General features: G+C 42.5%; 1 protein-coding gene across 1 annotated transcript; it reads left to right on the forward strand.

Annotated features, from left to right (window-relative positions):
• Positions 1 to 6,631: 6,631 nt before the first annotated feature.
• On the forward strand, positions 6,632 to 10,112 carry lum (lumican). Its single transcript, XM_080851234.1, has 4 exons — positions 6,632 to 6,709; positions 6,871 to 6,953; positions 7,814 to 8,703; positions 8,803 to 10,112. Exons 1-4 carry the CDS (start codon positions 6,659 to 6,661, stop codon positions 8,952 to 8,954), a joined length of 1,176 nt encoding a protein of 391 aa, XP_080707360.1. The 5' UTR covers positions 6,632 to 6,658; the 3' UTR covers positions 8,955 to 10,112.
• Positions 10,113 to 18,782: the final 8,670 nt, after the last annotated feature.

Raw genomic sequence — 18,782 nt, forward strand, 5'->3', positions numbered from 1 at the left:
ATGTAACCATGATAACCTGAGCCTTCTCACTACACACATTGCCCTGGTGGAGGAGGATGGAGGATGGCACCCTGCTGGCTAGCGGAGAGGAGCGAGGCTATTCTTTTACCTGACTGATCACGCACAGGGCAGGACTAGTGACATAATGATGCATCCAAGTCGGGAAAATAGTGTGTGTGTGTGTATGTGTGTGTGTGTGTGTGTGTGTGTGTGTGTGTGTGTGTGTGTGTGTGTGTGTGTGTGTGTGTGTGTGTGTGTGTGTGTGTGTGTGTTAGCATTTCCTTGAATGATAATTCTGTGGAAACACTTCTCTTAAATGCTCCACTTTGTACAGCCAATAAACTACCAATACCTAAAATACTCACCAAACTTCCGAGTCAACTAAGTCTGACACTGGAGTGCCTATCAGCTAACTGTCAACTAGCACTGACCTGACCCTAACCCTCACCCCATCAGCAGATCTAAACCATGTTGTATTCTTCATAGACATAAGAGCGTCTGGAGCTGTCCTGTTGCTTATACCAAGGCCCATCCAAATGAACTGAAACTGAGACTTAAATAGAGACTGCTTGAGTCTGTAGGCTGGCAGAACACTATGTCACCTATACTTTAACGTATGCAAGGATTTAGAGGTGGGCACGGTTAGGACTAATCAGATTTCAGTGTAATGTCATTATGTAGATAGGCATTAACCCTACCCAATGCATGCTTAGCAGACCAATTTTGCCCAGGACCAGAACAGTGTGTAATGTTAGTGTCTCGCTGGCATGGAATAAAACAAAGAAAAGGGAAACGTACAGACAAGAGGACTAAAGAGGCCAAATTGCTCAGTGCATGCAGCTTGCCACTGGAAAGACTCAAAGCTTGAGACTGGCTAATTTGACTGGGCAACATTGCCTCCAAGTGTCCAATCCTTGCAGCTTTGTGGTCTCGAAGGACAAGAGGAAAGGGAGGGCGGTGCAGTTTCTGAATCAGACGCGGGTACACTGTGTGTCTCTCTATTGCCTTTCACATGAGAAGGCCGCCGAAACAGAACACGATAACCACCTGTCACGCAGAGTAGACAGACAAAACGAATAGAGCTTGATCATTGATTAATGTCCTGACCTCATTAAACAACCACGGTGGCTAAGGCCAAAATCTGTGTGTGTATGTGTGTGTGTGTGTGTGTGTGAGTGTTTGAGATGGGTCAGAGCTCAAAGGATATATATATATATGTAGAACAAAAGACTAAGTGCATGCGTGCATGCGTGCATGTGTGTGTGTCTGTGCAACTGTGTGCATGCGTACATGTGTGTGTGTCTGTGTACGTGCATACATGTGTGTGTGTGTGTGCATGCGTGTGTGTGTGTGTGCATGCGTGTGTGTCTGTGTGCGTGTGTGTCTGTGTGCGTGTGTGCATGTGTGTGTGTATAGCAGTGTGTGCGTATAAACGAGTGTGAGTATAAATGAGTGTGTACATGTGTGTGTTTCCCACAGCTAGGAGCTCAGAGGCCAGCCGACCTCCGGAATCAGGCTCTGAAAGCCTGAGGGGAGCGTGTGAACACGGGACTCTGGTAATCAGAGTTATGCTTGTTTTCTCTGGAAAGCCTCCTGTTAATGGACCTAATTTGACATATAGCTAAATTGCTGTAGCCCTGACATAAATACACACTAAACTAATAGAGAACATGTGAAAGGCCTAGTAAAGACAATTACAGTAGACTATATTGAAACTCAACGACCAACCTACTATTTTGGCAACTTAGCTGAATGTCTGCATGAAGCAATTTGAAACCTGACCTGGCTTTATAAGTGCACGTTATGCACTTTTGCATATTAGCGTAAATAACTATTTGAGAGAGGGTTTTCTTATCAATGTGGTTGTACTTTTGACCGCAAAAAAGATGAACAGCATGTACAGCAAATACGAAGCCAAAATTGATCTGCCATGTTGGCAAAGTTGGAGCCAGAGTCTGCTCAGTAAGTGAATCTTGCAGCCAGAGCATGGATAGTAACCAGAGAATCAGCTAGATCCGCCATTTTTGGTTAAATCTTACACACACATTTTTTTTTTTAATTCCCTGACTGAGCGTACGCTGCCCATTGGTTTAACAGTCATTGGTTTATACAATATAGGATGTCTGGAGAGGTACAGTTAATATTGTACAGGATAAATCCTGCCATTAACATCTCACCTTACTCAAACATCAACCTGGCAAAATGGTTAACCTTGACCCAAAGGTTTGGGGTATGTATGCAATGGGCTGTTGAACATGGGGTGTGCTTAATACTTTCCAATAGTTCTTCTTCAGTTATATCTGTGGAATGCATACATGTGGGCAATGGGCGGTTTAATGTGTAACTTCTGTTAGCCTTCTGCTAGCCGTGTATCTTCAAAAAGGTCAAACAGAGCACAGAGCAACTGATCTCTTCTTAAACAAGTGCAGAATCCCAGTTAAGTGGATTTGTATTCCTTTATATTAAATTGTTCTAAAACAATAGTCTAGATTCACACAATCGTAAGAAAACTGTGTTTGACAACAAATCCTGCGTAGGTTTTTCTGTATCCTGAAATTATATGTATTGTCCCTAGGGTCAACTTGCATATAAAGTCCCATGGTCAACATGTTGACAACATAAGGATCTCCCTTAGTTACCAACAGTAGCACTGCTGATTCATAACAAAGCATCTCTTCCCACAAACACAGATATTCCCATTTTCCCATCAGCAGAATTCCCATTTTCCCTTTCTGTTTAACTGTTCCCCTCTGGGTCTCCCACACTAAGCCATGGAAGGTTTCATGTTACTTGTGTACACATCTCCCTGACGGCCAACACCATTGTCTGCCACACAATATTTTGCCCAATCTAATACCAATAATCACAGAAATTATGATTTTAACAATCAACAATTAGCAAATCATCAGGTCAGCTATGCAAATGTCCTTTGGTTGGTGATATTAACTTAAAATCCACTGATCTCATGCTGGACAGATAGGGATTTGTCAATAACCAAATGTAGATTACTAGGTTAGGTGTTACTGCTACACAAGGCAGGAATAACCTTGTCCCACCCAGATTGCATGAAACTAAACCAAAGAAAAGTGATCACAGAATGCTATGAATGTGGATGAGACGTGATGCATTAAGGTCTTCACTACGTTTAGCTTGACTTAAAGGGAAACATAGGAACCCGGGCCCTATTTTTAGGTCTTTTTGGGTCCAAACTTTTACTATGAACAATTAACGATCGAAATTGGTCCAGTATGGAGTGAGAATGCTTTTACCACTAAATGCAGAACGGTTATACAATGTTATCCCATGGGGCATGCATCAACATTAAAGTAAACCACCTCTTTCCACCACTGACAGGCTCATAATGTAATCATAAGTGTCTGACTACAAGGAAAAGATCCCTATAGAGAGGATAGGTATAGACGGGTTTCTGTTAACCTCAATAAGTGTAAAGTAACTGTACAACTTGGCTGTTGCTTATATCAAAAATAGAATAAGACAATTGATCCCAGCCTTTTGAAGTCTTCAGTATGAATGCTCTGATTTGTTTGTCTTGATCAATCATGTTATATTCAGGACAATATGCAGTGTTATACTGGCAGTTAGAGAGCACAGCAGTAACATGCTGTACAGAGGCAAAAAGGAGGTAAATGCATTTGTTGAAAACTATCTGGATTTTGAATAAAATCTTATGTGCAGCAAAACCCAGATAGTTTTCAACAAAGGCCTTCTGCAAATGAACAAGTGAGGCGCTTTTGAGACTGAATCACTTATAAACAGTACATTAACTAATTGTATTATAAAAGATTCTCTAGCGACTATGGATGTTGCGATACTAATACCAGTATCAGGTATTGGGCAGATACTTTGCTCACATACTCGTAGTTGCACTCAGATACCACAGACTGATACCACTTCATGGCAATATTACGTTATACTCAAAGATCGTTTAGAAGGTGTTCTGATCAGATTTGCTCTTCAAAAACAGCTGGTAGCAGGATTTTATGACAGTCTGCCCTTTTCTGTTGACCTATCAGATTTACCCACAGGAAACAATTGGGTAGGAGAAATTGTATTCCTATCAGAACTCAATATCAGGGAAGTATAGCATCGTTCATTATAGGCCTTCAACTACATATTTCCATCATGTGAGATTTGGGCAATGTCTGCAGTAACACAGGAAGTGGGTGAGGCCTGGGAATAAACAACTGTCAACAAAGACAATGTGTCTCCTGGAAAGGGAACATTGCCTCAGTTGTTATGGGGAAGACAAACGTTAGGGTGTGTAGAGGGAATACATTGCAAAAAAAACATTAAGAAATGCATGAACGTGCAAAAAAAAACAATAAATCATTTCAGAGTATGGTCTGATGGTACAAATGATTTTCAAGAAAAAGAAAAATGGAAAACCAAAGAGTCAAATGATGTAATGGTGACTCTGCAAAAAAAACTGAGAACAACACTTTCCAGCCAAGCTCCTGTTATTGTCCTCTGCCTCTGCCTTTTAAAGTTCCCTTGCTGAGGTATTACCAGCAAGGACATGACTAAATGAAGAAGGGGAAGCTGGAGCAGACTGGGGAAAGTGCCACAACCTGTGAAAAACAAACAGACTGCTGGAAGGGCGCATGGAAACGCTCTAACCCTTTCATCCAGTCTTCCACTATTTTTTATTTTGTTGATGTAACTGAACACATTTTTAAACACTTTACACATCAAATGTAAGCTCTGATATAGGCCTGTCTTGGTCCAACTATCCGTTAGGAGTCATACAAGTGGCCAGTAGAAAAGCCACAGATGAAGACACAGACAAAAGCCCATGTCGGCACCTCTTTCACTCAAATCCACAATTACAGGTCAGGATGCAATAAATTCTCAAGCGGCTGCCATTGTGCAGCTTTCCTTTGAAAAACGTGTTGTCTCATGTTTGACCTGTGGTCGTCTGTATGGAGAACAGAGGGGAAGTTATTGGACAGTCTCACTTTGTGTCTGGTCTGAGTGTTTACAATGACCCACCGTGCAGCATGACTCCTTCAGCCAAACTCAACACAAAACCCAATCAGGCCCATACACTTTACGCTTGCCCAGAGGGGATCTGTGAAGAGTTACATCAACAGAATTCAACAGCTCCAACTATACTGGGGCTGCAGGAGAAGTGAATTATGGTACCCTAGGGAAAGGGGGGAATCCAACATGACTACAGGGGATGGGAAAGTTACGGCAAAGCACTGATGTTCAGATAAAGGTGTCAAAGGTCAAGCTGATAAAAATGGCTATAAGCTATAATAAAGACTAAAGAGACATTTATGTGGCCATGACAAGCAATATGTCAGTCAACAGAGAGACACAAGATGGCAGAAGGAGAAGAAGAAGAAGAAGAAGAAGAAAAATAAGAAGAAGAAGAAGAAGAAGAAAAAGAAGAAGAAGAGAAGTAGAAGAAAAAGGAGAAGACATCATGATGAAAGACTGCAATAAATTGGCGGTTTGGATTCCAGAGACAATAGATGAGCTGCTTCTTGAAATGTTAATCAGATGTTTCTGATCTGGTTTGAGGTCCAACAGGAAGTGAAACTGTCAGAGTAAACACAAACAGGCATTCCATTGAGACACACAAGTCAATAGGTTGAGAGGAAATACACCAGCAGATTCTTCTCAAACTATATCATGGTCCAACAAAAGGAGACAAAGGCATGTAATTGGTATTTATATGGTGGTATGGTTGTATTTACATATCATATTGTTGTATTTACATGTAAGAACAGTGGTATTTTTAACAGCCATCTTCAACATATTTTACCCCTTGGATCTATGTTTCTCTGAATATAACTCATTCAGAGGGAATACCGTTGAGGAAATAAACTTGCCTTTGATGTTTCCCAAGATTGAAAGGAAGATTAAAATCCAGACATCTGCAGAGAGTTTGACATGCAGTCTGTTTTGCTCTATACAGAGTTGGATATGGCCCCTTCACTCTTTATGACTGCACAGAGTTGGACTTCAACTTCTTATACTTCATATCTGGGAAGTTCAACATAAACCTCTATTGTCTTTCTAAATACACAAACAACGTAGTTTAGACATAGACCTCTTCGCCTGTCCACTTTTTTCCCTCCCGTTCTTCTAACTGTTTTCCCAGTGAAGGTGCCACGCTTTGGGGGAGCTCAGTTAAATAAGTGTGGTTAGCGAGCTCTTACATAAGACCTATTTGGCCTGGTCTTGTACCTCATGTCAATTTTTCCGAGTCTTATTTACAGCCTAAACGCTACTGCCGGATTTTTACACGGTGAAATCTGCAGGCAGCTGGCACCCACAGAAGCCAGAGCATTTTTTTATCATTATTTTTCCACTTGTGTGAGAGGCTTTAGAACCTTTTAAGGAAAAATATGGGTGAAAATACTATGCTTCTTTTACAAGGAGCAATTTTGTCTTGGCACCATTGGTGGTTTTATCCAAAACACACACACACACAAATATCCATGCCAATGTCAAATGAGGAAGGGGTTTGACAGGAGGAAAACGACTGAGAGAAAATGTGAGATAGAGTAAATCAGAACACCCCATATATATGTGTCATGACAGTGTCTTGTGCTTAGTCTGAAAAACTCCATATCCCACGCTGCATTACTGCACCTGCTGCCGACTAGACAGATCCCACTGACCATGGATGCCTGGCTGCACTGATGACATTGTAGATCTGTCTGACAAGACTTTTAGGGTGCTTGCATTTTATCATCCCAGAAGCACAGAACTCTGGCACAGACGCCTCATTTTTTTCTTAAGTGTCTGTCTCCGTCTGTCTCTCTCTCTCTTTCCCTCCCTTTCTCTATCTCTCCCTCCCTCTTTCTCTATTCTCTTCTTCACTCTCTTTTACTCCAGAGACCTTTGGCTGCTCATAACATACTGCTCTACCTGCTAAGCCTCCACCCAACTTATAGACACACAACGAGAGAGGGTGTAAGGTAAGTTTGTTTTTTGATTCATCACTTGAACCAGCAGTGTATCTTTCTTAGCATTCTTTCACAAATGTAAAGCAGCTTGCGAATTGAGATTAACAGTTGCTGCAGTTTTGACCTGAAACAGAGTTGAAAGGTTTGGCAGGCTTGGAAAAATGACTTGCAAACGTGTATCGTTTCAGTTTGTGAGCATAGATTAGCTGGAGGCTTCTTACAGTTCCTTTTTTGGTGTTGCTTTTCAACACTGGATCAGTCTTGATGAATCATGTGGTTAATATTCTTCCATTATCAAACAGCAGGAAACATAATTTCACTTCAAATTTGTTACATATTTATTCGACATATGAAAAATGTTGAAAATATCACTATTCCACTTAAAATATTGAGCTTTGGTTTGTCAGAGGTGGTGTTGACAGGTGTTAGCATTTGAAAACCTTTCGACCTAGGAAAACCTTTTGGAAACCTTTTTCTCTAACCCATTACCATGCTGAAGTCTTTTACTTAATTTAGAACAGTGTGTTTCTGTGGACAGCAGTGGTCATTATCTTCACTTTAAAGGGTACATGGGACTTGAATTGGAGTGAATCAGGGATTTGACAGAGAAAATTTGTATGCTAAGGTGAACCATCTGTCATCTAGCATGTGAGTGTTACAGCCGGTTACAGCTTTTCAGTTTATATACCTAAATAATGGAGATATCGGTTAAGTGGACTGTATGTTATATTTAAATAACAAGTCACTATTGCTCAGTAACAAATTAATGAAGTGAATTCAGGAGTGATTCCTTACATTGAAGAAATATATTGCTTTCTCTCTCTCTCTCTTTCTCTCTCTCTCTCTCTTTGTCTTTCTCTCTCTCATCTCAGGCTTGTCAAACTTTCAGCCATGTTTCCCCTTCGCCTGCCTCTCCTGGCTGCTCTGCTGGGTCTTGCCCTGAGCCAGTACGAATATGGAGACGACTACCAGCCTGCGGAGATCAGACCCCCCACCCCTCGCTGCGCAGACGAGTGCGAGTGCCCCACACATTTCTCCACCGCCATGTACTGCAACAGCCGCGAGCTGAAGGCTGTTCCCATGGTGCCCACTGGCATCCAGTACGTCTACCTTCAGGACAACCACCTCACCGAGATCAAGGCTGGTGTGTTCGACAACGTCACAGACCTGCGGTGGCTCATCCTGGACAACAACCAGCTCACCAACGGTGGGATAGAAAAGGGCTCCATTGACAAGCTCACCAAACTGGAGAAGCTGCACATCAACAACAACAAGCTCACCGAGGTTGTGGTGCCCAAATCCAGTGCCATGGAGGAGATCAAGATGATGGGCAACGAGATTACGAAGATCCCCGCCGGCCTGCTCTCGGGGATGGACAACCTCACTGCTGTGCACCTCAACAAGAACCAGCTCACCTCGGACGGCATCGCCGGTGCCTTCAAGGGCCTGAAGTCCCTGATGCTGCTGGATGTCTGCGAGAACAAGCTGAAGAAGCTGCCCGCTGGGATGCCCAGCTCGCTCATGATGCTCTACGCCGACCACAACGAGATCGAGAGCATAGCACTCAGCTACCTGCAGAAGCTGCCCACGCTGCAGTACCTGCGCATGTCCCACAACAAGCTCCAGGACTCGGGCGTCCCCGCTGGTGTCTTCAACGTGTCCGCCCTCATCGAGCTGGACCTGTCCTACAATAAGCTGGGGGCCATCCCAGAGGTCGGGGAGAACCTGGAACATCTATACCTGCAGGTCAACGAGATCAGCAGTGAGTTCCCATTCTGTTTTCTACACCTGTCTCAGCCATTAGCTTTCAACTGATTTCTAGCTTGTGCTAATGTAATGCTTGTTCTTCATCTCCCACCAGAATTTGACGTCTCAAGCTTTTGCAAGGTGGTGAGCCCAGTGAGCTACTCCAAAATCAAAGACCTGCGTTTGGACGGCAACAACCTGACCCCACAAAGCATGCCTATGGAAGCAGCCCAGTGCCTGCCCCTGGCCACGGAAGTACTCATCTAAACTGGAAACCAATCAAGCCCCCACACCCCCACCACAGACACCCCCACACCCCCTACCTCCCAATTTCAGATCTAGACTGCGTTTCCTGAAAGCGTTGTTGAGCGACCACCGTGGTATTCGTGGAGAGAGAGAGTGTTCAAAGCGCTAGACTCTCTATCATTTACCTACGGTAGTTGTTCAACAGCGCTTTCCGGAAACATACCCCTGCTCCTTTCTGTGATCTTTCCTTCACAGTCACTGTTGATTAAAATGATTGATATTGATGTTGTACCCTCAGATAAACACATCAACTGTCCTCTTTAATGAGTAAATTAACAGGTTTCTTTACAGTTCCCTGAGTTGTGTGGAGGAACAGGTCATCAAAATGTTTATTTACACTGATTTTCTACTTACATACTATGCAGTCAATCATTCAGTTAATTCAGAAATATTGTGTTTAATAAGAGATTCTCAAAAATGAAGAGCACAGCAAATCTTGTATCAGTTCAAGACAAAACACTTCTTTTAGTTTCCAGTTACGGGGTAATTCCTTAGTTTACGGAATGGAAACCCTATGTTTGGTCCACATACTTTACATGTTGTCAATTTAGGGCTTATATACATACATACTTATAAACATACATACATACATACATACATACATACATACATACATACATACATACATACATACATACATACATACATACATATGCACATACGTACGTATGCATCAGTTGTTAGCAGTGTAAGAATGCCAAAAAACAACAAAAGTGGAATGAAGCTGTCTGCACTTGCATAGTAGGAATTTAATAAATGTAAAGTGAACTTGAATTCAGTGAGAGACAAGCTTAGGTAAATAAATAAAAATAAAAAGGATCATAGGGTACCAAACCATCCACCCATGGGTGTGATGTGATGTGCACCATGATATATGCTGTAGACAACATGTTGTCATTGGCGCACCTAACACTTACAAATGTATGAATTACTTTTGCTTTTTGTCACTGTGGCTTGCCGTCATGAAATGTAAGTGTTCATAACTCTGTATGCAAGACCTGGCACTTACAATAATGCATCAGCAATCAATAAGATGTCTGTAATAAGATAAGACCTACTGCAAACATATGCTGTAATCACTACTAGTGAGGGAGCCAATAAAGAGTCTCTGGAAAGACAGCCTTAGCATCTCTGTTTCAAGCTATTATGTAGCTATTAGCTTACATCTTTCAATGGTTATCATGAAGTTGTTATTTTTCTGTGTTTTTTTTTTCCAAATATATGATGATAGCGTGGATCGTTGCAGCAATGCAAAGTCATATAACTGAATATGTTTAAATATGTGGAATTGTAAAAGTGCGACTCAATAAAACGTTTTCCTTACATTAGCCAGTTTATTGCAGGTGTCATACATACAGCTAACATAGATTAGTATTATTTGCATGCAAATCATAATAGCTCTTTCAAATAAAAAACGTGAGTGGCATTTTAAGTTATTGTGTTCATGGTGACCTTGTTTAGTGTGTTGACATTTTTGCAGCACATGTGCATATGCCTCATCCATCAAGGAAAGTTATCTTTCATATTTCGTAACGCAAGATATACATTCTTTCGCAAATAACATAAAACATGCACAGTATCTCTGAATAATTTATTTTAAGGACAGATAATGAGGATGAACATAGCTATTTGGGAGATTTTCTTTTTGCATTATTTATTTATTTATTTTTTACAATTATTTGACTCCAAGTATGATTGATCAGGACTGAAGAATGACTCCATGTTTGAAAGATTAGCTTTGCAGCCAACCTGCCAGCAACTCTGGGGTAGATTAGGTCTGTGTTACTATTGAACCAGATCCATCTGGACCATGCTCCTCTGAGCAGAAGCATACAGTCTTGTGAGTATATGAGGTCATGTACTAACATGTTCCTGACACAAGAAGAAACCTTACAGAAAACAAACAAGCTTAGAAAAGGGCAAACTCTGGAAGCGTTAAAGGTTTCAATGCAGAGGAGAGTCTCCATTTACAGGATTTTAAGGTGTTTTTTTTTGCACAGACCTCATGTAGAGAAATGGGGGGAAAAGCTTCCTGTAACCTGAGTTGATTACTGAAAAGCTGGCAGGTAAATGTTAAGGTTCTTAAGGTTATCATCAAAAGGTTCTCTGTAAGGTATTTACAGGTCCCCCATTATCCTCCTTTGAAGGGAAAAGCGTGATCATTTTTGTTACAAACATCTACTGTAAGTCATTTCTCCTCACATGTCTCTCCCTCAACCTCATCCTTTTATCATACTCTCTGTCAAGAATGATTTCACTGTCATTTCCTAACAGAAGGAACAAATGCAGACTCACGCACATAGATGCACACACATACACACACACCTTCAACAAATGACTCATATCATTTGAACAGCTTGGTCTACTAAAGGCTCTAGTTTGAAGTCTAATCTGAGAGGATGTCTATAGCTCGTCGCCTGCATTCACAAAGGTCTTCCTTCTGTCTTTAATTCATTCATTTCCAGTTCCAGGAACTATGCTCAACTTTAATAAGCGAAGTAAATTTCCGTTTCTTATAAGGAGTTACAGCTGTTGCGTCCAGCCTTTTACAGTCTTTGTAAGGTAAAATGTGTAAGTTGTGTTGTCCTTTCACAACTTTGAACAATGATGATAAAACACAGTGTTATGCATTTTGAGTTTTCTTTTGTTTTGTTTTTGTATGTGATTCATGTGTCTTTTTTGTTTTTTACAGATCATTCAATACAATTATATTTTCTGGCTTTATTATAAGGCTCCTATGAAAAAGTTCCATTGAATTGAATGGGCTAACCCAACGTGCAGAGGTCTGATATATCTTTATATTGACAGCTGCAAAAAAATCCTGAGCACTGCCATTTGCAACGGGTTTTATGCTTCTAATTCACATCTTTCATATATACAGCAAGTAGTCTGTACACTTAACGCAATGGAAATAATTGTTACTTGAAGTCAGCAAGTTCTATTTACTATAGGTATTTTTGGAGGAATGTCTTATCGTTTAGGCAAGTAAGATAATGTATAGTCCGCCAGTCAGTATCTTAAAATAAATCCCTACAAACAAAGAATGCACAGATATTTTTGTAATTCAACAACTTTAAATTGTATTCAGAGTACTGCGTCTGCGGTTAGAAACTGTCAATAAGCACAGTCAAGTAAATAAACACAGATCATTTTTCTAACGGTTTCTTTATGTGTCAGTCCATATCTATTGCACTCACCCATGCCATACACTAATAAAAAGAAAATTTGAGAAAACCAAGTCGGAGGTTAACATTGAAGGAGTCCGGAGACCCTAGGAAAATAATTACAAAGTTAACATGTTTATAGATGAAAATCTATACAGTGTCATGGTCCATGTAAGACATTTCCTAATCAGTAGGTAGTCATGACCGCAGCACTCAAATTACATGTATTTGAACACAGTAAGAATGTGAAGAAAAGATACCATCCAGCACAGTCAACCTCTGTCAGCTGCATTTCATTATGTAAAAGGCATGCAATCAGTCGTATTATAAAAAGAGATCCATTTGAATGGTGGTCATTATTTATTTTTTGTGCATATTTCATTGCGATGCATGGTATGCTAATGTTTCTAACTGACTTTTCCGGTTCCAGTTCCAGACAGTGGTTTTAGGGGACTTTCAGACCAACCGCTTTCTTTTTGTAAAGTCATTAGCCAGATACCCTTAGGTCCAACTTGTCCAGACAACTTAATGACTGCAAGTGTACAACCCAAATTAAAGTTATGAGTCATAGCCTTCAGGAAAGCCTCTACTAACCATGCAATTATCTGTTAAGAGGGGAGCTCTGGCCACTGTTTATGTGACATAACACTTCTTCCAATGTAACCATACAATGCAATGTCATATATTGTCAGACAAGGAGTTGAAGCACATGGATACCTTGCACTTTTGTAACACTAGGAGCAAGACACGAGTTAGAGAACAGGGGAGAAAATAATGGAGGTTGCTAAAATGAGTTGGTTGTGAGTGTTATTTACCACAAGTAATGCACACCATCAGTCGCCTGAAGGTAACAATGTATGCTGTATGTGTGTGTGTGTGTGTGTGTGTTTATGTGTGTGTGTGTGTGTGTGTGTATGTGTATGTGTGTGTGCGTGTGCGTGTGCGTGTGCGTGTGCGTGTGCGTGTGCGTGTGCGTGTGCGTGTGCGTGTGCGTGTGAGTGTGTGTGTGTATGTGTGTGTGTTAGAGAGAAAAAAAATGGGGAAAGAGTATACGACACAAACTGTAACACACATGTGGTAGAAAAACAGAACGACACGAATGAGCGCAACGGAAACAATGTGTGTAGGTGTGTTCTCCTAATTATTCCATAATTCCAAAACGTAAACGCACATCCTGTCCATCTCCTCAACCCCCCCCCCCCCCCCCCCCTCCCCCGCCTACGGAACACCACAAGGCTTCTCCTGTTGCCCTGACAATAAGACTCTTCATCCGGTCCCAATCCCCAGCTCTTCCTCCTCTCAGATGTGTCATGAAAGTCAAATCGCATCCTCTTCAACCTACTTAAACAATGGCACAGACTCTCCACAACCTCCCTTCTCTCTCACGCCCTTGCTCACTTTTCTCCCCTCTTTCTCTCTCTCTCTCTTTTCTCTTCTCTCTCTTCTCTGTAAACAAACTGCAGATGTGGAGCCACATATATTATCCCCGAAATGGATGCCTTGGTGAGGCAAAACCAAGTTATTGCTGAATAGTCAGGTGGGGAGAGTGAGGGTAGGGGAACAAGTGAAACAAGTGGAACAAGGAAATGTTGATAAACTGCTGAACTCTCTTGTCTCCCGCCCAATGCATATCTTACTGTGTCCTGCACAAATGTGTCTGTTTCTCTCTCTCTCTCTCTCTCGCTCTCTCTCTCACTTTCTCTCTCTCTCTCTCTCTCTCTCTCTCTCTCTCTCTCTCTATTTCTCTCTCTCTCTCTCATACATTCTTTATCTCACACACAAACCCTCACTCACTCTCAGGCATACTAACTTTCCATACAGCTGACTCTCCCAGTGACCTCCTCTTCACTCTCGCCAAGAGCAGACTTCTGTCTGCATGCTTCCATGAAAACGTGTCTGTGCAGTGGACTCCTGTGTCCCTTGAGCTGACTGACTGACAGAAAGATGATGTATGTGTCTCCAGGGTAGCCCCCTAGCCTCTGAACTCCCCCAGCCATTAAAGGAATGGCCTCCTATAGTATCACCGTGGAGACGCAGATGGGAATGGGGCGAACAGCTGCTCCTTGCACCTTTAAGGGTTAAATGTCTCAGTCACTGGTGGAACTGCTTGAAAAGGGCCTGGTGTGTGTGTGTGTGTATACGTGATTGTGTGTGTGTGTGTGTGACTTTACGTGGTTGTGTGTGTGTGTGTGTGTCTGTACGTGATTGTGTGTGTATGTGTGTGTGTGTGTCTTTACATGGTTGTGTGTGTGTGTGTGTGTGTGTGTGTGTGTGTGTGTCTATACATCATTTTGTGTGTGTGTGTATACATGATTGTGTGTGTGTGTGTGTGTGTGTGTGTGTGTGTGTGTGTGTGTGAGTGTGTGTGTGTGTGTGTGTGTGTGTGTGTGTGTGTGTGTGTGTGTGTGTGTTAACCCCATCAGTACCCCTCTCCATGACACACACCCATCCTTCCTTTTTTATGATAAGAGGAGGAGAAGAGGATAGGATAGAAGTGAAGAAAAAAAAGCAGGGCAGGCAATGAGCAGCCAATACCCGCTCTCGAGGCATCAGCCTCCACAGCCCCCATACACACACACACACACACACACACACATACAAACACACACACTCTCAGACACACACACACACACACACTCACACACACAAACACAGCACACACCCCTTAACCAGCTGATGTCAAAGGTGCACGCTTAAGAAATAACACTAACAACGTGTGTGTGTGAGTGTGTGTGTGTGTGTGTGTGTGTGTGTGAGACTGTGTGAGACTGTGTGAGTGTGTTTATGTGTATGTGTATGTGTGTGTGTGTGTGTGTGTGTGTGTGTGTGTGTGTGTGTGTGTCTGTGTGTCTGTGTGTCTGTGTGTGTGTTTGTGTGTGTGTGTGTGTGTGTGTGTTAATGCACTTGAGCACTAAGAGAGCGAGGCAGAGCAGTGGACCCTGACCAGAATTCACTGCAGAGGATAGCCAGAGGACCATCTTGGTGAGACTGCACTCTCTCTCTCCAACACACACACACCTCAGCGGCCTCTTTTGGGAAGACCTCAGGTATTCTTCTGTTCTTTTTCCCCCCCATACTTTTGCCCTCTTCCACCCTAACCTCCTCTTTTCTGCCTAATTATCTTCTCTATTTTTTGTTACATAGGTATGGGTTGGGGTTGGGAGCACAGAAAGGAAGAGTAGAGCTTCCTGTCTTTGCAGTCAGCATGAAGCCCTTTAAATGGATTTATGTTTTTTTCTTCTCTATTTTGCTATAGCTTTGATCTAAATGTAGACAGTCTGCTTCCTTTCTGAATATCTAAAAAAAAAAAAAGAGGTTTGAAATTGTGTGTGTGTATATGAGTGAGGGGCTAGGCCTACGGATACACAAGGAGCTTTTGCGTGAGACTTGTATGGTTTTTGTGATGCTCTCTGTGCATTCTGGATTCAGTTCCGTTCCCCAGTATCAGATGTACTCACATCTGTCAGCACAGATGTGCGCAGGGTTGAAGGGGGTTTGCATTCAAGAAGCAACTTTGACTTGATTCCTTTTAATTTTTTAAGGTACTTATGTATGGTACTGAAGATTTGTAATTTCGGGATAGATGATTTTGTGGTATCTGTGAGTGTGGGAGAGACAGAGGGGAGAGAGGGAGGGACAGAGAAGTTCTGTGCATGGGGAATGAAATTTGTTAACTCGATTTCATTGAGGGCATAAAAAAAGGAACCAAACCCCATCTTAGAATGAACCTACATTATTTTGTGCAATTAACATTGTTGGCCTGTGCAAAGACCTCTTTCCAGTAATTCATGTTATCTTGTTTCAGAGCATGTGCGTCCCTCTAGCTTTTCTTGTGACGGGCCAACATTTGTTTTCAATTTCTTCTTTTCATTTTTTGCAGATGAGTGTAAAATCCCTCACATGTATGTGTTCTGCATGCTTGACCAGGCCAATGGATGCTCTAAATTACTGGGTACTCTCTCTTCCAGACCACAGTCCTATTCTCTTTATCGGTCTGTTTCACTCAAAAAATGTTTCCCACAGTGGTGGAGTGACTGTTTAGTCTTAATGCTAGGTGAACTGTGTGACTGCCATGCTGACTTTAGTGTGTACCTCTTCTGAAGGCTGAGCTTTGATGCTATAGCCAAGGCATGGCCATAGATTAAAAATAATCCACAGACACATAATTACACTGTTAAATTATGCCCAGACATTGTTTCAGGTCATTGTAATTTTTTTTATGTAAAATTGTACGTGGCTTTGTTTATGATTTCCTACAACTAGAGACAGCTAGTGATAAGGTACAGACTATGTGGCTGTTCATTTGAACCCAGCTGGTGATGCAGAGACATGTGCTTATCATTAGCACACTAGCAGCAAGTGTGGTTACATCACTGCATAGAGTTTACTGGTTCAGCATGGCAGTTTTTGATTATTTGCAATTTAACATCTTGCAGAAATGTGCTGATATTTGCTCACAGTATAAACATACTGCAACACAACCTGGTGATTTTGGAGGGAGGCTTATGAATTCGTCAGCATTAGAAGTGTAAAAGGGAAGGTGTCATGTTATGCTGAAGCATGAAGGACATCATGAAGTCAACAAACTGCACCACTGACATTTGCAAACATTGGGGTCCTTTTCCATTGTGATTTCAAAGATTGTAGCCTATGTTTAATTTTTCCTACACAGACCACTAGCCTATGAGGGGTCAACTCTATTAACCTCCAGGTACTTTTAGTTGATCTTTAGTGGCAAAATAGTTCACCGTACTGTGCAACGTGATGGTACCGATCGCCACTCTGATCCTTTGCCCTGTCAGACCCCCTCCATCTGCTCTTGGTTATGTTTGTCTCTTGTGGTGCTAGCATTGGTGTCAGCCCAGGGCCCTAGCACCTCACACAGCCCATCCCATCCCAGCGCAGATGGCGGGCAGATTAGCCAGGTTGTTTTTACTCTCAGGGAGTTTGCTGTGTTTTCCGTACAGGCCCCATGAGAAGCCAGCGGTAGCTCCTTCTCAGACACGAGATGCAGGATGATGAGGTTGTGTGATCAGGGAGGTGGGGGGGATTAAGACCTGCTACCATGCCAGGGGAAAGCCAATTAGGCAGGATGAAGCTAGGTGAAACCTGATGAAACCTGAAGCTTGACATGAACGTCAAAAACTTCAGAACAATGATAAGACACACGTTACTGCTGAGCCCAATGATACGTCGTGCCTCTGGGTCGCCTAAGACCAAAATAGTCCTCAATGACTGAGGTGGATTTAAGAATGGCATGTGTGAGTCCACTGCGGGAATATATTTGGAAATTCTGGTAGATTCAGGAAGAATAGGGAGACAGTGGAAGAACCAAAAGATGAACCACCATGGCATTTCATTCTAGAGGGTTTCATTACACAGCAAAATATAGGCCTACATGTCTGTGTTTTCCCGTTAAATATAATTTATCGGCCTATTCATATGATCATCGATGTTAAAATAGCCTGGAGCCAAACAACCAGACAACCAGCCTGTGGTGTGGGTGGGTGTTTGCTGTGTACTTGCATAACACTGTCTGTGGGTTTGGGAGGTTAAGTTAGGCCGCTAATTAATTCCCTTCGACAATGGCACAATACGACCTGTCTTTTCCCCCAACTACATGGGTAAAGCCCTTTGTTGTCTCAGTTCGACAATGATTGAGGAGATACAAACAGGACACAAGAGCCAATGCAGAGGATAAAGAGGGGGGAGAAGAGGAGGAGAGGGCGACGAGAGAGAGAGAGAGAGATAGAGAGAGAAAGGGGCAGGTGTGATCTCCACTGGTAGGCCCCTATTAGCCTGATTCTTAGTGGGCCAAGTCCCATGATGCCATGAGCATTCATCGGCTTAAGAGGGATCCGCCGCCGTCGGATTATGACCTCTGCTCTCTGCGTGGGTGGGGCTTGGCACGCTGCGAAGTCACGGTCACGGCCAGTGAGGAGAGAACACCGTGAGGTGACCCGTACTACAAATACGGGCACGTTTGGCACCTGCACCTCACTGTCTGCACAGAGCAACATCCCTGCAAGAGTAGGAACCTACAGGACACAGTTCAGGAACACCTAAGGTAAGACAAAAGAAACAAAAAAAGGATGCACAATGCACAATTAGATAGGAGAACAGGTAGATATTATAATAGGTAGATATGACCATAATAATAATGATAATAGTTTGAAAGAAAATCAGGAGTTCTATGGTAGGACAAGAATATCAAAGAGGATGGACCATGCACAGGCACATGTGACCAAAATGCAAATGTCTGAATAGAAATGTAATGTGAGATTTAGGTAAAGGGATACAGGTGGAGTCATTGATTAACTGTGTGAGAGTTGGCATGTGACGTCTGTGACACTCAGTGTGGTTAACAGGACAGAAGATCTCTGTGATACCTGCTGCTGGTGCTGCTGTGAGACAGAGTGCTGACTCCTCTGTCCTGGAGAGGGGCTAGGTGCTCCCACGGGCAGGTGTAATTTGGACATGTGTTGTCGGGGTCTCCCTTTGATACATGTGCACTCATGGTAAACCGAGCCACAGGGGAAATAAAGCCATGAACGGTTCCAGAAGCCTCAAACCAAGAATTTAAACCATTACCAGATGACAGAGGAACTGGCCCAAGAAAGAGGGA

This window comes from Sprattus sprattus (genome assembly GCF_963457725.1).
Source record: "Sprattus sprattus genome assembly, chromosome: 14".
Classification (NCBI taxonomy): domain Eukaryota; kingdom Metazoa; phylum Chordata; class Actinopteri; order Clupeiformes; family Clupeidae; genus Sprattus; species Sprattus sprattus.